This window comes from Centropristis striata, chromosome 4 (genome assembly GCF_030273125.1).
Source record: "Centropristis striata isolate RG_2023a ecotype Rhode Island chromosome 4, C.striata_1.0, whole genome shotgun sequence".
NCBI lineage: Eukaryota > Metazoa > Chordata > Actinopteri > Perciformes > Serranidae > Centropristis > Centropristis striata.
In genome coordinates this window covers 25,705,957-25,724,160 of record NC_081520.1, presented here as the reverse complement: position 1 = coordinate 25,724,160, position 18,204 = coordinate 25,705,957, and the positions used below count along the sequence as shown (strand labels likewise).

Here is an 18,204-nt window from a genome sequence, read left to right as displayed (position 1 = left end):
CTATCAATGGTGCTGCTACAGGACCGGATGGCTGTCTGGCTATGCTCCCTGGTCTCCTCTCCATGTTTCCTCTCTTTTGTCTCCTCTCCTTGTTTCCTCTCTCTTGTCTCCTCTCCTTGTCCCATCTCCTTGTCTCCTCTCCCAGATGTGGTTCAGGCTCTGGGCCGTGGTCCAGGACCTCCTCCTCTCCTTGTCTCCTCTCCTTGTCTCCTAGATGTGGCTCAGACCCTGGGCCGTGGTCAGGGACCTACTCCTCTCTCTTGTCTCTTCTCCATGTTTTCTCTCCTTGTCTCCTCTCCTTGTGTCCTCTCCTAGATGTGGCTCAGGCTCTGGGCGGTGGTCAGGGACCTCCTCCTCTCTCGTCGTGACAGTTTCCTGAGCAGCGACTCTCTGAAGGTGCCACACATCAGGAAGTAGATGATGGGGTCGAGGCAGACGTTGAGCGCCGACAGGAATAGCGTGCCCTCCTTCAGCTGGAACAGCAGGAATCTGGTGTCCCGGCTGAAGCCAGACCCCGGCATCTGGCTCAGAGTGTAGGGCACGCGGCAGACGTGGTACGGCACAAAGCAGACGAAGAACACGGCCAGGATGCTGAAGATGCTGCGGTTGGACTTCCGGCAAACGTCGCTGTTGTCGCGGCGGACGCGGCGGTAGGACTGGTAGACCCGGCAGGCGATGGAGGTGTAGCAGTAGGCGAGGACCAGCAGGGTCAGCCAGAACAGGCCCACGCTGAAGAAGTTGGACACCCGGTGCCACTGCTTGCCCAGCGCCGTCTTCAGCTCCATGCAGTGCCGCGAGTTCTCCTCGGTGGCCGGCAGGCTTGTCAGCACCACGTTGGGCAGGACGGAGAGGAGCAGGAGGCTCCAGGTGAGGAGGGCCAGCGCCCGGGCGAAGCCCACGCTCTGCAGGAGGTGTAGCGAGGACACCCCGCCCATCCTGGACCTGCAGGAGGAGGACGAGGCGGAGGTGGAGGAGGACGTGTGTCGGACAATCTTGACGTATCGCTCAAGGCTGATCAGCCCCATGAACAGGATCCCCACGTACATGGACGAGTAGAAGAGTACAGCTGTGTAGCGGCACATGACCACGTGGAGGCGCCAGCCCCCAAAGCCCAGCTGGGCCGCCAGCTTGAAGGGGAATGTGACCAGCATGAGGAGGTCGGCCACCACCATGTTCTTCAGGTAGACCACCAGGCCTGAATCGCTGGGCACTCGGAAGAAGATCCAGGCCGCCACGCCATTCAGGGACACGCCCACCACGAAGATCACCAGGTAAAGGGGCGGGATCACCTGCTGGGTGAAGGTGCTGCTGAAGTCTGATTGGTTGGTGGGGAGACGGGTGGAATTGAGCTGATCCATCACTGGAAACACACAAACACACAGTTAGAACGAAAGTTTACAAGAGTAAACAAAGTGATAAAAACAATCAAATAAAAACACAGAAAGCTGAGAAAACAGCTCAACACCACTCAGATGGATGCTTTTCACTCCTTAGGACATTAAATCTGCATGATAAATTATATTATCAAGAGAATGTCCCAAACTTTGTCTGAATTTCAAAGTAAATCTATAAAACCTGGAAAAAAAGATTTTTGTCTGTTTTATTGGTGATATTTTTATTTACAATTGAACATAAAAATTATGTTTTCAGCAGAAACTCATGATGTGTTAAAATACACAATTTTGTCATATGATCAACAGAAAGTAGCGTTATATAAGTCTCCGCGGGAACACCTAAAGAAAGTTCTCTCACTCTATTTTATGTAGCATTATTCATCTTGAATTAATATATGTATGACTAAGAATATCAATCTAAACATTTAGTTCTGTTACCCAAATTATTTCTGAGATGTACTTTTTCCTTAAACGATAGTTTTGGTAAAGCATTTAAAAGTGTTTTATCATTTTGAAATATCTACAACAAATAGCAGCGATTTGGCTGCTGATCAGCAAATTACCTCAGAATCTCATTTTCTTTGTAAATTGAACATCATCTGAAAACTTTGTGATTTCAGATTTAAAAAGAAGTTTAGAATAACTTCCGTTCAGCTTTAAAATGGAAAGAGGAAGGAAGGAGACCGAACCCTGAACTTCAATTTCCCTATCGGCCCCAGGCTTCATGAGCTGCTCATCTTCTCTCTCAGGATAACCAGAGCGGCAGACTATTAATAACTGTCTACATTTTAATATGAACAAAAGAGTGACAGAGGTCAGTTGTGTGTGTGTGCAGCTCTGCGGAGGATTCCTGTTCACTCCCCACAGACGCCTTTTATGTTCATGAAGTGAACTGTTTACACAGAGACACGTGCACAAATAAAAAGTGTCCTCAACTCCTGTTTGTCCTGCTGTTCACACACACTTCCCTCCGACCACCCATTCATCCCCGTCCAACACACACACAAACATTCAGGGTGCTCCTTCATCTACGCTTAGAACAACAGGAGGAGGTCAACACAGCCCGTCTTTTGTTTTCTTGTCCTGATTCTTTTATTTTTAGCCCCGACAAGACCGGGTCTCGACCTTGTCTTATTGCTGTCACATTAACTCTGAATCCCAAGAGAGATCTTCTGTACAGACTCTGGTTTACAGATCCCGGAAACAATGAATATCAGGTTAATATCTTGAGTCATATCATGTTTCAGAACTTCCTGTGTTTATGTTTATCACATTATTTACTTGAAACAGCTGCGCATTAAAGCGACAGATCATAACAAATGTGAATCTCTTCCCGCTCTCTGTGTCATGACTCTTATGAAACAGCTGCAGTTCATAAGACCTTCGTCAGATTATAACCAGTTTCCAACAAATGCAGATAAAAGACCAAACTCTTTGTATTCCCTGGGGCCTGAGGGCGGGCACAGGGGTTTAAGGTGCCAACCATCAACTGAAACATCCAGATTTATTCATCTAAACCTGCAATTTTCTCAGCACTTGGGAGCAGCACAACAAGCTCCCTTTCTGCAGGGAGGAAAGCTTATACATCGGACTGAATAATATTAACATCATGTGCAATACCATTTTCACTACAAACTATATTATGGTCATTATCATGTGCAATATATCTGTATTTATTACATCCTGTCATGTCATCTTCACTCTACCCACTTTACTCCTCTGACAATTTATTTTTATATTGGTATATTTATAGTCATATTTAAACTATATGTTGTTATTGTTACCTATTTTGTTTGTTGTTTTTCTTATATTATCCTATATTGTGGTTGTTTTCTAATGGTTTTTGTAACTTGGAGCAATCTGTAACCAGAATTTCATTCGGGATCAATAAAGTTCTATCTTATCTTCCAGAGCATCAATCACCTTAAAGAATAACTAACTAACCTAATAACTAACTTGAACTTTTTTCAGCTAAAAATGGAAAAAAATTGCCCAAAGGGTCATTTCTGAAGTCAAACAGCTGGGCACAAGACGTGAGTTACATCTCCACATCACACATGTTGCACACTGGACACTGATTGGCTCCACACTACTGAACTGAGATTCAAGCTGAGCTCAGAGAAACTCTGCTTCTTCAGCAGGTGAACGTGAAACAAACATTATTCTGCAAAGTGAAGGAACAAGAAGAAAAACTGCTGCTGCAAACTGAGATGTTGCCTCTCTCGGTACCAACAAAGACTAAAAATCTAAAAGTAATTCACTAAAGGTCCTGTTGAAGTCCTGCTAAGAATTCTTAGAGCCTTTCTGTGGACCTAAAAAACTTAAAGTTTGTCCTGAAGGTGGCGCTGGACCAAAGGTCACAGGGTCATTAAAGTCTACAGCAGAGGAATCCAATATAGTGCCTGGGGACACCTGGTTCTACCATGTTCTAAAAATAGCACTATTTACAATGAAGCCCCATCTAAAAATAGTATTTAATTGTGCTGCTGTCCTTTTTGAACCAATAACACTTTTTACTTTTTAGGTTTCATGTATACATTAACCAATGGGGAGCTAGATGCAGTGTTTACCCCCCAAAATAAAGAAAATATGGTAGAAACACGAAAGAAAACTTCCCCCAACGATTGGGAGGAAGAGTTAATTTTTACGACAGTTAAATAAAAGTGTGTGGCTCATTTGAGGCCCCATGTGGAGAGACACCTCAGTAAGTGTCAGAAAAGCTAAAGGCGACTTTGGGCAAACAGCAGAATTTTTTTAGGTAGAAGAATAAGTAAGGTGTTAAAAAGGTTAATAATAAAATATCTATTTAATATGTTTGGTTAAACATGCATTGGCCTGTTTGTGAGGTTTTTACTGCAGAGTGTAACCGTTTAGGGTCAGTCTGGTTTTGTTGTGAGGTCATGTCAGTTGCATTATGGGTCAGGGAAATAACGAAAATGATTCTGTAATATTCTGAAACACAGAGAGAGGTGGAGGGGGAGCAGGGAGCAGATGAGGACATCATCCTGAAACTAAGAGTCAGTTTTCTCCTGCAGACTCCTGCTGACATGTCTTTTACTGGTTGGCATTGTTGATGATCAGCTGATCAGCAGCAGAAAGAATATAACTTCTGCTTTTCAGTCTTCAGCAGATGACCATGCACAGGAAGTGATGCTATGTATACCTCAGAGGAGCTGCATGAAAGTTCAGAGGAAGGCGAATATTTAGTTTGTGTGCAAGATAAGAACATTTGCAAGAATCATTTGATAAGCAAATCTCCCTCCGTCCAGCTTACTGTATTACGTTTGTGTTTGTGTTTGTGTTTGTGTGAAGCAATTGGAGCGAGCCGGAAACTAATCAGGATCACATCGGTTCTTAGAAATTAGTTTGTGAATTACTGAGGGAAAGAAACACCATCATCACTCATAAAACACAGAAGTGTTAAGTGTTTAAATCTGTTCGGCCCTGCCTTCAGAAGTTAAAATATCAGCGTATTTGTTGTGAATAATTGCCCGTTTTAGAGTATATTACCGTACTATAATTATAATTTTTGATCCATTCAGTGTTCATCACTTTAATGCTGCAGCTGACTTCATACTGTTTAAGTTTCCACACACAAAACCTTTGAACATTTTATCTGATGCATTCGAGGCAAAAGTAGATATATATATATGTATGTTTGGAGTATTTATAAATCTGACATATGTGGTTTCTGTACCATCTGCCGGTGTGAGAATGTTTCTTTATTTCATTCATTACAGTTCTACTTAAAATAAAACTGCCTAATTTTGTTTTGTATATCTAACGCAGGGAGTTTATGAGAAGTAAACTTTGTCTCTTTCTTTGTTTTTGAAAGTTTAATAATTGCACAATAAGTCACAATGTTACGAGTTCAGGAGGACGAATGTCAGTAAAAACAGACAAACACAGCTGCCTACGACTCACTGCGGTCAAACAAGTTATTTCCATGGAAATAATCACACAAACATGTAATCTATTTATAACGTGACATTTTCTGTGGATGAATAAATATTGCTGCAAAAAAATGAATCAGATATTATATATATTTAAATATATATATATATGTATATATATATATATATATATATATATGAATGTAAGTCAGCCAGATGAAATGAATTATTATTTCATTAATAATTTATAAATATAAATAATAATATAAAATATATATAAAATATTCTTTTTTTAAAAAAATAATATTTTGTTTGGTTTTTATTTTGCAGTATTTTTTCCCCAAAACAAAACTAACTGAACAGAAACTTGCAGAAAGAAACAAGAGGACGAGTCAGTGAACTACTTTGTCCTGAGGTGTATTATATATTATAACATGTATTTTAATAATTAGTTGGGTAACTCATCAGAACATCAAAACTGCAAAACAAAGTTTGTGAGATGATAAAATGAAGCTCTACACACTTTTATGCGACTTACTGATTAATTTTGAGTCTTGTGATGTAAAAGTTTCAGAACCTTTAGCCCAAATGTTGTTTTAAAGAATCCTCCAGACATCATATATCATTTTGGATGAGAAATATTAAATCCCTTAGGGAATTTTATTTATTTATTAAGCCTTTTATTTAGTCATATTTAATAAAAACAACTCAAAACAAATCTGAATCAGCCTTAAAACCCATCAAAGGGTCGTTTGTGTGTCATTTAGAAATGTAAACTGGGCAAACAGACAACATAAATAATTCAATTATCAGTCTGATAACTAACATCGCATCAACCTCATGAACTCTTGTATTATTTGGTTTTTGTTCCAAATGTACCAGTAATCTGCTGCATGTCAGAACTTATATCCTCTCAAATATTGTAACTTTCCATCTCATGTTTTCACAACTCCTGTCTTGTAAAACTGTCGTAACTTTTTTCTTTAAAATGGTAAATTTATTCTTTTAATGTTTTGCGCCCTAATGACCTCTTCATAACCTCTTTCTGTTGATTTTGTGCAGGTTTAACAGCTCCTGTAGGTTTGTGTTTGGTTAGGTTGAGAGGCAAATGTAAATGGTTTGAAAAGTAAAATTAGTCTGTGTAATGTTCTGTGTTTTTTGAACTGTTTGCATAATGCAGGTTTTGTTTTGTATTAACTGTTTGCATTGTATTTTGATTCTAATGGAAACATATCTATAGTCATGGAAAAAAATATCAGACCACCCTTGTTTTCTTCAATTTCTTGTTCATTTTAATGCCTGGGACAACTAAAGGTACATTTGTTTGGACAAATAACAAACAAAAAAAATAGCTGATTAGAGTTTAATTTAACCCATTGAAGCCTCGAAAGCGGATACGTCGTTTTGTAGTATTTGTATAAGCTCTCAAATACTTTTTGAATTTCATTTCTATCTGCTACAGAGGCTGAAAAATCTATTATTTAGTAGAAGCGTTGACACATTTGTTGAATTTACAGAAAAACTTCAGCTTCGGCTTATTTTAAAATCGCCCAGAGGTTTTACAGGCGTTTTAGGCGTCAATGGGTTAAGAGCTGATATGCAGACATTTTTCAGGGTTCCATTGATAATGATTTTGGTTATTATCAAGAAAACCATGGAAAATGCCTAATATTTTTTTCCATAACTGTATCTCTCTCTCTCTCTCTCTCTCTCCCTCTATCTATCTATCTATCTATCTATCTATCTATCTATCTATCTATCTATCTATCTATCTATCTAATCTATAATAAATTGAGTCTACTCACCATAAAGCAGTCCAGTGTACTCTCAGGTTCCCATAAAGTTGTAATCTTCAGCTGTAATATGATTCAGTGATGTGTAATATGGAAACTCATATGAAGTGTTGTCAGAGACGAGAGTTTGAACAGTTTAGTGTCTCTGGAGGAGGAGGGCCACTTCCTCTCCCTCTGACTGTCCCTCCCTCTCTTATCCCCATGCTCTCTCTCTCTCTCTCTCTCTCTCTCTCTCTCTCTCTCTCTCTCCTGAGCTAAATGCATCACAGTGATAACACTAACCTGCAGATGTTTGCCAGAGATAATGGAGTTAATCAGCAGTGAACACAGAGTCCGGTGAGGCTGATGTCTTTAGTTCTGCAGGTATTTGATCCTAAACATAAAATAGAGTGTTGACACATTAAAATGTCAACCTGATGGTGAAAAGTTCAAGTTATAAATCTTCCTGAAGGGAACATGAAGATTTAATTAAATTATTTAATAATGATCATTATTGATTTATTTTATTTCATTTAAAAATAAATAAATAAATAAATAAAATATGTATTCAGAGTAAGCCATAAACAGATTTTCATTTGTAGTCCCAGGCCAGATATTAAAGCAACCCAAAAGAGACCAAAGATAAACAAATAGGCAACATAAAAAAAAATTACATTACAACATCATCATTTAAAAAGATTATACGGTAAACCACACTAATTCATGCTAACAATAACATAACACAGGTTCTTCTGGTTTCTGTGATGTAAACTGTTTCATCTGGTTTGAATCAGACACAGGGAGGGTTATAAAGAATAATTCTTGTGTTTGCTTATAGGTCATAAAGAGACATCACTGTTTAATACTGACCGTTTCACAACCAGCTGTTTTATTTTCTCTCCCCTTATGTCTCACTGTCCAGCACTGTCCATCCACCTGTCTGTCTGTCTGTCTGTCTCTCTGTCCATCTGCCTGTCTGTCTGTCTCTCAGCAGATAACAGGATGTGTTTCAGACTGAAGCTTTTTTTACTCTCCCATATTTCCATATTTATCCCCACAGACGTCTCCATCCAGTGAAACCTGTCGGGGGTAAAGTTTGGCTTCTGCCCTCCACCTGCACGTCATCTGGGTTTGCTTTTATTAAACAGACTCATTTAGAAATGTGCATCAAGTGAGCACAACATTTTTGTATTGATTGCTACTTTCCACCTGTCGTCACTGGGCAGGCACTATCATCTGACCTTTCTCATCAGAGCGTAAAAAAGTGTCGGTTTTGGGGATTTTGTGGGTCCGACTAAGAAGGCAACAGCAACATGGATGTGTTTGCATCAGCAATTTGCATGAAACACTCTATGTTTTTCTTTTTCCTCTCGTAGCAGTGCCCTGCTTTCCCTAATATTTGCCTGCAGCTAACTGTGTCTCTTCTGATGTTGTGTTGAAGTCTGTTCCCCTAGAGTTTTTAGGTTAGTTTATTGTTATAGTAATGGTTCTGTTGGGGGCTAGGAATGAAGGTCAATATGAGGGAAAACACGCAGCAGACTTCAACACGTCACCAGCTCTGCTAACATGTTGTTGCAGCAGGGATTAGATATTTTGTGGACAGTGTTGATGCACATGTGTCTGTGCGTGTCTTCCGCTCACGCTGCTCTGTTCTGGGAGAGAATGGGAGGAAGAGGAGTCCAGTGGGGGAGAGGAAGATGTCAGACACGAGAGGAGGAAGTGGAGCATCTCGGTTCATCTCTGAAACAACACAGAACATCTGCACAGCTGCAGTGATTTAGCAAAGAGTGAACCGTATTTATTTATTTCCACATTTATTTAAAATATTTTCACATTTAAATTCATCTGGAGACAAATAAACATATAAATACATGTGGAAACAAATAGATAACTCAATGAAATAATAGCAAATTTAAATTATAATTCATATTACAAAAGCACATATTAACTTTTTACACACTTCATTAATACCGAACTAAATTTAAGTGTAGACACATAACTTAATGGTAAAATTACAAAAAACTATAATATTTTTATTTATTGTCCAAATATTTATTTGTTTTTCAATGAAATTAAATTTTAAATATATTAAGTTTAGATAAATCATGCCCGTTTATTCATTTATTTGTTTTTATTTAATTCCAATAGATAACCAAAAAAAACAACAATATATACAGAAAAAAAAGTTTCATTTTAAGAAATTGTAATTTATCACGCACGTTTTTTTTATTAAAAAAGAAGACGATCATTAAATATTAAATATAAAGATCGGCGCAGAGAAGAACTGAGCATCGACGCATGCGCTCCAACTGCAGCTTTCCGGACTACAAATCTCCATTCTCCTCGAGTCAGAACAACAGTCTTCCACTTTTTTTTTTGGTTGCAAGAAAAAAGTACCGGTCGGTTTAAGAAAACGTTAAAAATATACGGAGAAGAGAATTTTGGTGAAATAAGAATGGACGCTGGTGTCTTTGAGAGCCAGACCCGGGCCGCGGTAGAGCTCTCTGTCCGGGCCGCTGCCGCCGCGCTGCAGCAGGACTGGACCGCCGGAGGAGGCGGGGCAGCGGCGGCCACATGCCCCCGAATCCTCCAGGACATGGGGAGAGACTTAACCGAGAAAATAAGCCAGCTGCACCGGGACTCGTCCTCGGAACTGCTGCGTGAGAACCGGACTATGAGGGCGGAAGTGGGGCGGCTGGAGGCCGAGCTGAAGAGCAACATCACGGCCGCTTTCCAGCTGGAGAAGCAGCTGCGGAGCCAGGTGGGCCGGCTGAGGAGGGGGCTGGCCCTCCTGGACCGGGACCTGAGGAGGGTGAGAGGGGAGCAGACCAGGGAGCTGCTGCAGGGGGAGCCCAACAGGGGTATCCTGCAGAGCCGGACAGCTGCAGCTTCAGGCCCGCAGTGTCAGGCCCGCAGCTTCAGGCCCGTCATTGTGTCGCGACAGCGCCACGTGGTTTGGAGGATAAACAACAGCATTTCTACAGAAAATATAGCTGACATTAAAGCGGTGAGTGACGGTGAATAGCGGCGGTTGTAGAACAAATTTCCTGTGTTGGCCAGAGTTTAATCAGAGGGGCACATTAAAACCCGCATATCACATATCACTATATCAGAATCAGAATAGGTTTATTGTCATTGCACAGGAGTACAGCGAAATAAAAATTTAATAAAAAGAGCAGCTCTCGTTTTAGTGCAAACAGATTACAATAATTTAAACATATTAAAAAATATAAATATAAAATATAAATATAAAACCCTATATCAGGGTCACTTGAAGTGGCCCTCAGTACAACTACATGCATTTGAGCATAAAATCTTAGTAAGTGCAGGTTAAAAATGCACAAAATTACTTCTTTCAATAAAAAGAAATCGCAGTAGTTGGTTATTTTTTTTAGTTCAAACCTTTTGTATTCCTATTTATACTGTTATACATGCATTTGAGGATGAAATATGTTAAGTTACTGCACTGTAAACATATTTAAAATTGTAGTTTCATCATATCTGGTTAAGTGTACAGTCCTATATGTGGCCCTGTGGAAGTGTTCATGAAAAATTGTGGCCCTCTTCTGCATTTACAGTTTTTTACAACCGCTATGACCCTTTGTTCAATACTTTTAACGCTTTTTCAAAACTCTTCACACAGTTACCACAACATCAGCCTGTGTGGGCTATTCAATTAACACAATTCTTCTTCTTTTGACACAAAATACACACTTTTTACACATTTAAAATTAGTTTTAACTCCTTTTACACACAAGCTCAATCAAGCCAAAACAGTAGATGTTAACTGGTGAATTTTCAATTGATTTCACACAGTTTTTCAAAACAGAAAACCTCATGTTCAAAACTAATGTATTGAAGATTACATTGGTAACAGCTGACAACTACTAGGGCTGGATAAGGCAAGCAAAAAGATACTTCCCAAGACGCCTGGCCAGAGAAGACATCAGGTGTGATGTCGATGAAAATATGTGGCCCAATGCTGACGACCGAGCAGATTAGCTTTTTTGTCTTCCTCTTTTACAGTGATTTCTTCTGCTCCTTTTTCTTTTTGTGTATTTGACAATACATTAATGAATGACAGCTAAATGCTGATTTTTTTCCCTCTGTACTCTACTGTAAGTAATTTTCATTTGCAATACAGTAAAGTGTTTACTGCAAATCCTGTCATTTACTGTCTTCTTTTTTCATTTACTGTTCTTCTTTCATAAACATTCTGCAAAGCTGCTCTGACATGGCTCGTTCACTTTTTGTACTGAGTGTTGTACAAAAAAAGGAACAAATTTCAGAACAGAATGGGAGATATTTCACTTAAATATATAAATATATTGCACTGTTGTTCCACAGTATTAAATTGTTTATTGTTTTAAGTATGTTGTTTATTTAAGTATATTTGGAAGATACAAATACATTGATTGAAACAATGAGACTTACCAACAATAACAATTGTTTTTGTACGACAATGCAGTTTCTCATTTTTGTGCACAATTTTTTTGTGCTTTTTTTGTTTTTTTTGAAAGTGCAGTATATTGAGAATTATCTTTATATATATATATATATATATATACACAAGCTTTTATTGCACAATGAAACTATTATGCAATGAACACATTCTGGGTTCCTTTTATGTATAATGAGATATTGTTTGAACAAAAAATAGGTAAGAAATGTTCGATATGTGAAATGGAAGTAGATCATTTTGTTAAAGAATAAGGTCATATTTCCCTTCTATCACTAGTCCGCCTCACAGCCTTGAGTTGTGTTTTTCAGTGCAATAGCATAACATTGCCTTTTACTTTTGTCGGCTGCATTAAAGCTTCAAACATAATATAAGTGTTCATTTGTGGAAGCTTGCAACCAGTGGTGGAATGTGCTTTAGTACTACTAACAATTTTGAGGTAGTTTTTATGTATATTTCTACTTCACTACATTTTAAAGTAAATATTGTACTTTTTACTGCACTACATTTGGCTGCCATCTTAAATTACTTTTGACATGAAAATCATGATGAATTTGAGGTGACAAGTTGTTGTTTTTTTAATTAAACCTCATAACAGTATATTAAGTAGTTACAATGAGCCCTACCTTGGTAATGCTGCTTACATAAATGCATCAATACAAATAATCTAATAATATATTTAGAATATGTAAAACAATCTGAGTGGGTCCATTCTGCATAAAGTACTTTTACTTTTGATACTTTAAGTACATTTTGATGCTGATACTTTTGTACTTTTACTTCAATAAGTTTTGAATGCAGGACTTTTACTGTAGTAGAGTAATTTCACAGTGTGGTGTTAGTACTTTTACTGAAGTAAAGGATCTGAAAACTTCTTCCACCACTGCTTACAACACATGTTCAATTCTGTCATGTACTGCATAGTCTATCTAAAGGGATTTAATGGATCCAGATTATGCTCAATCTAGGCCAATGTCCTTTAAATCCAGTCTCAGATTAAGGCTTTAGGTCTGTGAAATTATCTTGGTTCATTTTGACTAAACTTTCTCTCTTTCCAGATGCACATCACAGTGCGAGAAGGGAGATCCCTGCCTGAAATCAGGAGATGCAGCACATGCTGCGATGACTTCCACTGCCCTTTTTGTAGCTCAACTTTTTTTAAGCCAACAAGTTTGAGTAAGGTCAAAAGACATTTAGAGACCCATTTCAACCGGGCAGTTTTCCATGGAGGTAAAGTTTGCTGACTTTTTCTTGTGAAAAGCAATTTGGGGTAATCATAATTTACACATTTTAATGATATGCAGATGAAATAATCATATTGACATTTTATTTTATTATGTTTCAGGGTATACAATTCACAGATGTGGCTTAGGTTGCCGACCACAGTGGCATTACCACTGCCCTCACTGTCAGTCGACGCTGTCAAGGAGAGCTGATTTCACTAAACATTTAGTAGTTTGCAAAAAGAAGCCCAAACCTGCACCAACTTCCATCAAACTCCTGCAACAAGCTCCATCCCAGCTCCAACATCCTCCTGCACCCAGCCTGGTACGTGTAAGTGACAGTGTTTAAAATAACACAAACACATTTTTTTAAAATTAAAACTAAAAATTAACACAGTGTATCCATATTTATGTCCATATATTATTATTTTTATTATTGCTCTTATATTATAGTTATGACGGAGTATAAGGGCCACATTTAGAAAAAATATATTTTTAATTATGAGACTAAAGTCGTAAATATTTAATTACGAGAATAATGTTGAAAATATTTAATTACAAGAATAAAGTAAAAAAAGTAATTAATTTTGAGAATAAAATCATAAATATTTAATTGATTACTAGAATAATGTCAAATATTGTCAAAAATATTTAATTCATTATGAGAATAAAGTAGTAAATATTGATTTAATTACAAGAATAAAGTCGAAAATATTTATTTCCAACCATTTCCACTTCCACAAAAGCAGCGATTTCCTCCAAGTCCGTCTGGTTCCTTCTGCGGAAAAGATGCAATTTCTTGCATATTCTTTGTTAGAGTCCTTATACTTATGATAATGTGATGCTGATGTGCCAAAAGACTTAGTATCGCCTTGTTTGTGAAACCTATCTTAATATAAAAATTCAATATTTAGGACTGCATTCTCGTAATTTAATAAATATTTACTACTTTATTGTCGTAATGAATTAATTAAATATTTTTGACTTTATTCTCTTAATTAATTCAATATTTACGACTTTAATCTTGTAATATTTTTTTTTTCTTTCTGAATGTGGCCCTAATACTCCATCATATATAGTATGGTCAGTAGCACTGTCGTTACAGAATGAGGGGCCTGAAACTGCAGGTCGCTACTACTCCAGTATTTTGTATTTCGTCAGGTGGTGCTACCGCGACAGAATGAGGGGCCTGAAACTGAAGCTGCGGTCCTGAACCTGCAGCTCTCCGGCTGTGCAGGATCGGAGTGGGGAGAGAGGAGCCTGAGCGGCCCGGTGCAGGTGCTGCTGCAGACCGGATCAGTGCTCGGTAAGAATCACTCACATACTTTACTGAAGTAACTTTAGTACAAATACCAGAAAAGGTCTATAACAAGTAAAATAGATTTTAAACTATACATATAGTTATAACATATTATTATGTTTGATCACAAACATATACATGAACGAGTACTTTAGTGTTGCAGATCATTTTAGGAATATTTTGTATGGCTAGGGCTTTATATTTATTGAGCACTGTTGGAGGGAGCCTGAGATCTAAGAGCTTCTGTAATTGATATTAATATGACAAAAAGGAATTAAAGAAAATAAAATTTCAAAAAAGAAATGGAGGGAAATCCTATTGTCACATCGACTAATGCCAAATTACATGGCTCTTCTATTAAAATCCCTTCAGAAATGATTCCAAAAGTGTTGAAGCCCTGAGAGGGAAAAAATATGCTCATCAATTTAGTAATTTCGATAGTTTTCCATCTTGTGTTTAAGCTATTGGGGGTTTTTTTCATCTGTGAAAACATGTGGAAAAAAAGTTTTGGTACAGTTAAAAACATTTTTGATGATTTTTCATTGCAGCATGAATGCTTTGATTGTTATATTTAGAATGTGGGGTCAGTGGTGCAATTCAGCCTCTTGTGGCAACATTTAGTATTACAACAACAAACACCTTATTATCCTCACAGAAATCTATTTCTTTCACCTGCCCAATAACTTTTTATTTCCATCTGTTTTCACAGAATGAGAAAAACCAGGACCCTAGAAAAAACATCTTGACAACAATAAAATAAAAAGCCTAATAATAAATAAATTAATTAATAAAAAACTTGGCAAAAAGATTCTGGCAGAACTTTTTCATTCACCTGGAAAACTTTTTTTCCACCTGTTTCACCATTTGAAAAAAAAGCCATTATAGCCATTCTTAAGTCATAAACAGATGGGAAAGCAATTCAGATGAGGCATAAATATATTTTTCTCACTTGCCTCTTGGGATTTTCACACAAACGTAGTAAAATAAAAGTTAAACGTTTAGATGGATAGAGAGACAGAGAGAAGTACAGATAGATGGATTACTTTTTCATCCCTGAAGGGAAGTTAGGTTGTCATAGCAGTACGGTATTTGAATACAGTAAAAAAGATACAATGGAATAAAATACTGAGGTAGAAAAAACAAAAATAAGAATAGGAACATGGACACTTAAAAACACCAGATAAATAAATAGGTAAATAAGGTGCAGTGGCAAGATGGTGGTAATGATACTGATGATATGATGGTAGTGTTATTGTTTCTGGACAGTTTAAACAGTATAGTATAATACAATATAATATAATATAATATAATAATAGTACAGTATATATGGTATATGATATAATATAATAGAATATACAATAGTAATAATAATATATGATAGTAATTATAATAATAATACCAGTATAATAACAGCATATAGTAATAATGGTAGCAATAGTGTAAATAATAATAATATAGACATAGAAATGTGTCATATATTTTGCCTGTGCAAGGTGTGCATACGTACAAAATTGCAATATATGTACACATGCTTAGATATGTGTATGTATATATAAATATATATATAGATGTGATATAATATGATATATAGTACAGTTAAAGTAAATTACAGATTTTTACTTAAGTAATTAATGAGTCATTTTTTGTTTCATCCATCCATGGCGACCACAGGAACCCCTGCAGTGTCTCTGTGCAGCAGTCAGACGGTGGCGGACCCTGCCGCTCTGTCGCTGGCCGTCCTGACAGGTCAGACCTCCGCTCAGCCCTCGGCCCCGCTGATTGTGACAAGCCAGCCTCGGCCTGATCTCACCTCTGTGCCCGTCAGTCTGAGTCTGACCGCTGAGGAAGACGCTAGACGAGCTGCTGACAGTCAGCCGGCCTCAGCGTCAGAGGAAAACAAACCTGTTGATTCATCAGTAAACCACTCCCAACCTCAGGTCGGCTCATGCACTGTGTAAATATTGTGTGACTTTATTTATTTATTTGTAACTTAATTCTGCTGATCTTTACAGGAAACAGTGACAAAACTCTGTGAAGATAAACCTGAAGATGCCGGAGAGAAGTCAGCAGGTGAAAGCAGATTTCAGACTGATGTTAAAACAAGTTAGATGACTAAGAAAATCCTGAAATGTTTGACCTGACAACACTGGTGTATGAAGCTAGTGCACTAACATGTAATATTGCTCTTTTCCTCTCACCATCAGACCAGATCAGGGAGGAGAACAGGAGGAGGAGGGAGAAGCAGCAACAGAAGCGAGTCTTCTGTGAGAAATGCAACAAAGGCTTCCACTACCGGCATCAGCTGAAGCAGCACATGAGCTGCCACGATAAGCCTTTCTCCTGCCACCTGTGCGACAAACGTTTCCACAAGGAGCAGACTCTGCAGACTCACCTGCTGGCCCACAAGGTGAAAACGGAAAAAGAGAAGAAAATGTGGCCGTGTAGCCAGTGTGACGCACAATTTAGACTCCAGAAGAACCTCAAAGAGCACCTGCTGCACCATGAACCAGACAAGTCCTTTAAGTGCTCAGTTTGTGAGAAGACATACAGTAAGATGCATCTGCTGAAACGACACGAGGCTGTCCACGCCAGAGTCCGTCCATTTGTCTGCGACATCTGCGGGAAAGGATTTACCACCAAGAGCGTCCTGCAGGAGCACCAGTCCATTCACACCGGAGAAAAACCTTTCACCTGCACCACATGTGGGAAGAGTTTCAGGACATCTGCTCATCTTTTTTCTCACAAGAGAGTTCATTCAGAGGAGCGGCCGTTCAGGTGCTCCGACTGCGGCAAGACGTTCAAGCTGAAACGAGCGCTGGTGCAGCACCGGGTCGTCCACACGGGGGAGAAACCCTTCGTCTGCCAGATGTGTGGGATAAGATTTGGTCTGAAGAACAACCTGCGGAGACACCTCCGCGTCCACAAAGACGAGACACCCTTCAGGTGCGAGGAATGCAAGAAGGAGTTCCCAGGAAGCTGGGCGTTCAAAACCCACATGCTCGTTCACGGTGCCAAGAAACGGTTTATGTGCGGGAAGACACTTCTCAACTCCAAACTGCTGGAGCACCAAGAAAGTCATGCAGAGGAAAACAACTTCATCTGCGCTACCTGCGGGAAGACCTTCCACCGTAAATGTACGTTTGTCTACCACATGCGGCGGCACGGCGAGGAGAGGCTCGACAGCTGCAGCGTCTGTGGGAAGAGATTCTTGCAGCTGAGCCGACTCAGAGATCACATGACGCTCCACACCGGAGAGAAAAGATACACCTGTGAACAGTGCGGCAAAGCTTTCAGGACGCGCAACAACTTCCACAGACACACTAAACTCCACAGAGGAGAGCGGCCGTTCGAGTGCCAGGTCTGCAGCAGTAAGTTCAGCCAGTCCAATCAGCTCAAGTCACACATGCAGATCCACACCGGCGTCAAGCTGTACTCCTGCCACACCTGCAGCCGAGGCTTCTCCGACTCCAGGCAGCTCAAGAGGCACAGCTGTGGTGATGGCTCTCAGAAACCGATGCTCGACACAGGAAACAGCAGAACGCTGACATGACCAAGCCTGTTTTTGACTTTTCTGTCATCCGATGTTCCATTTCTTTTACAGATGTTTTAGGTTGTTGCCATGGTGTCATTGCAGTATTTGTGTTAAGATAATTAGGCAGGTTATTGTATGAAAGTCATGATTTTGGTACACTATTATCATCAACATTACACTTTATTTATACTATTACTTCATGTTAAACTGTTTACATTTTAGTTTTTTGCACCTTGCTGATAATCTTATATGTTTTATTTAAAGTATTATTTACAGTCCATGCAGATGCTGCACAATAATTACCCTTGAAATAAATAAAGTTGTATCTTATAAAATAGATGTTGAGGTTAATAATTACATTTGCAAGTTTGGCTGGTGGAAGTAACAAAAACAAATGTATAACAATGGAGGTGATGTGAATGTATGTGAATTGAACAATAAACGGGTAGAAAATGGAATTGAAGCCATAAATAGAGTGATAAACTAGTCAATCGCTAATCAAGTGATTTGATTTATTTTAAGCTGATTAAAACCCTTGTGATGTGATGAAAAACAGCAATGCATCATTATTTTCCTGTCTCACATTCATTTTTTTCTTATTTTTCATTTCAGATACATCTTTACCACCAGA

The 18,204-nt window shown here is 38.7% G+C and overlaps 2 protein-coding genes across 3 annotated transcripts; one reads left to right on the top strand and one right to left on the bottom strand.

Annotated features, from left to right (window-relative positions):
* On the bottom strand, positions 1 to 7,162 carry LOC131969539 (P2Y purinoceptor 14). Its single transcript, XM_059330587.1, has 2 exons — positions 7,093 to 7,162; positions 1 to 1,360 (listed from the first exon to the last, which is right to left on the bottom strand). Exon 2 carries the CDS (start codon positions 1,356 to 1,358, stop codon positions 312 to 314), a length of 1,047 nt encoding a protein of 348 aa, XP_059186570.1. The 5' UTR covers positions 1,359 to 1,360; positions 7,093 to 7,162; the 3' UTR covers positions 1 to 311.
* Positions 7,163 to 9,228: 2,066 nt separating this feature from the next.
* Positions 9,229 to 18,128, top strand: LOC131970085 (zinc finger protein 16-like). 2 transcript variants are annotated; one of them, XM_059331350.1, is made up of 7 exons: positions 9,229 to 10,066; positions 12,577 to 12,748; positions 12,864 to 13,066; positions 13,903 to 14,047; positions 15,713 to 15,978; positions 16,054 to 16,111; positions 16,246 to 18,128. In XM_059331350.1, the coding sequence occupies exons 1-7, from the start codon at positions 9,515 to 9,517 to the stop codon at positions 17,589 to 17,591; spliced, it is 2,742 nt and encodes a 913-aa protein (XP_059187333.1). In that variant the 5' UTR covers positions 9,229 to 9,514; the 3' UTR covers positions 17,592 to 18,128. The 2 variants fall into 2 exon arrangements, with proteins under 2 accessions (XP_059187333.1, XP_059187332.1); XM_059331349.1 differs by having other exon boundaries at positions 12,864 to 13,072.
* Positions 18,129 to 18,204: the final 76 nt, after the last annotated feature.

Bases quoted from the DNA above. Each gene is read 5' to 3' on its own strand.
- LOC131969539 (XM_059330587.1), bottom strand. From the start codon at position 1,358: ATGGATCAGCTCAATTCCACCCGTCTCCCCACCAACCAATCAGACTTC.
- LOC131970085 (XM_059331349.1), top strand. From the start codon at position 9,515: ATGGACGCTGGTGTCTTTGAGAGCCAGACCCGGGCCGCGGTAGAGCTC. The intron at 10,067-12,576 runs GTGAGTGACGGT...CTCTCTTTCCAG, and splicing joins ATATAGCTGACATTAAAGCG to ATGCACATCACAGTGCGAGA. The intron at 15,979-16,053 runs GTCGGCTCATGC...TGATCTTTACAG, and splicing joins TAAACCACTCCCAACCTCAG to GAAACAGTGACAAAACTCTG.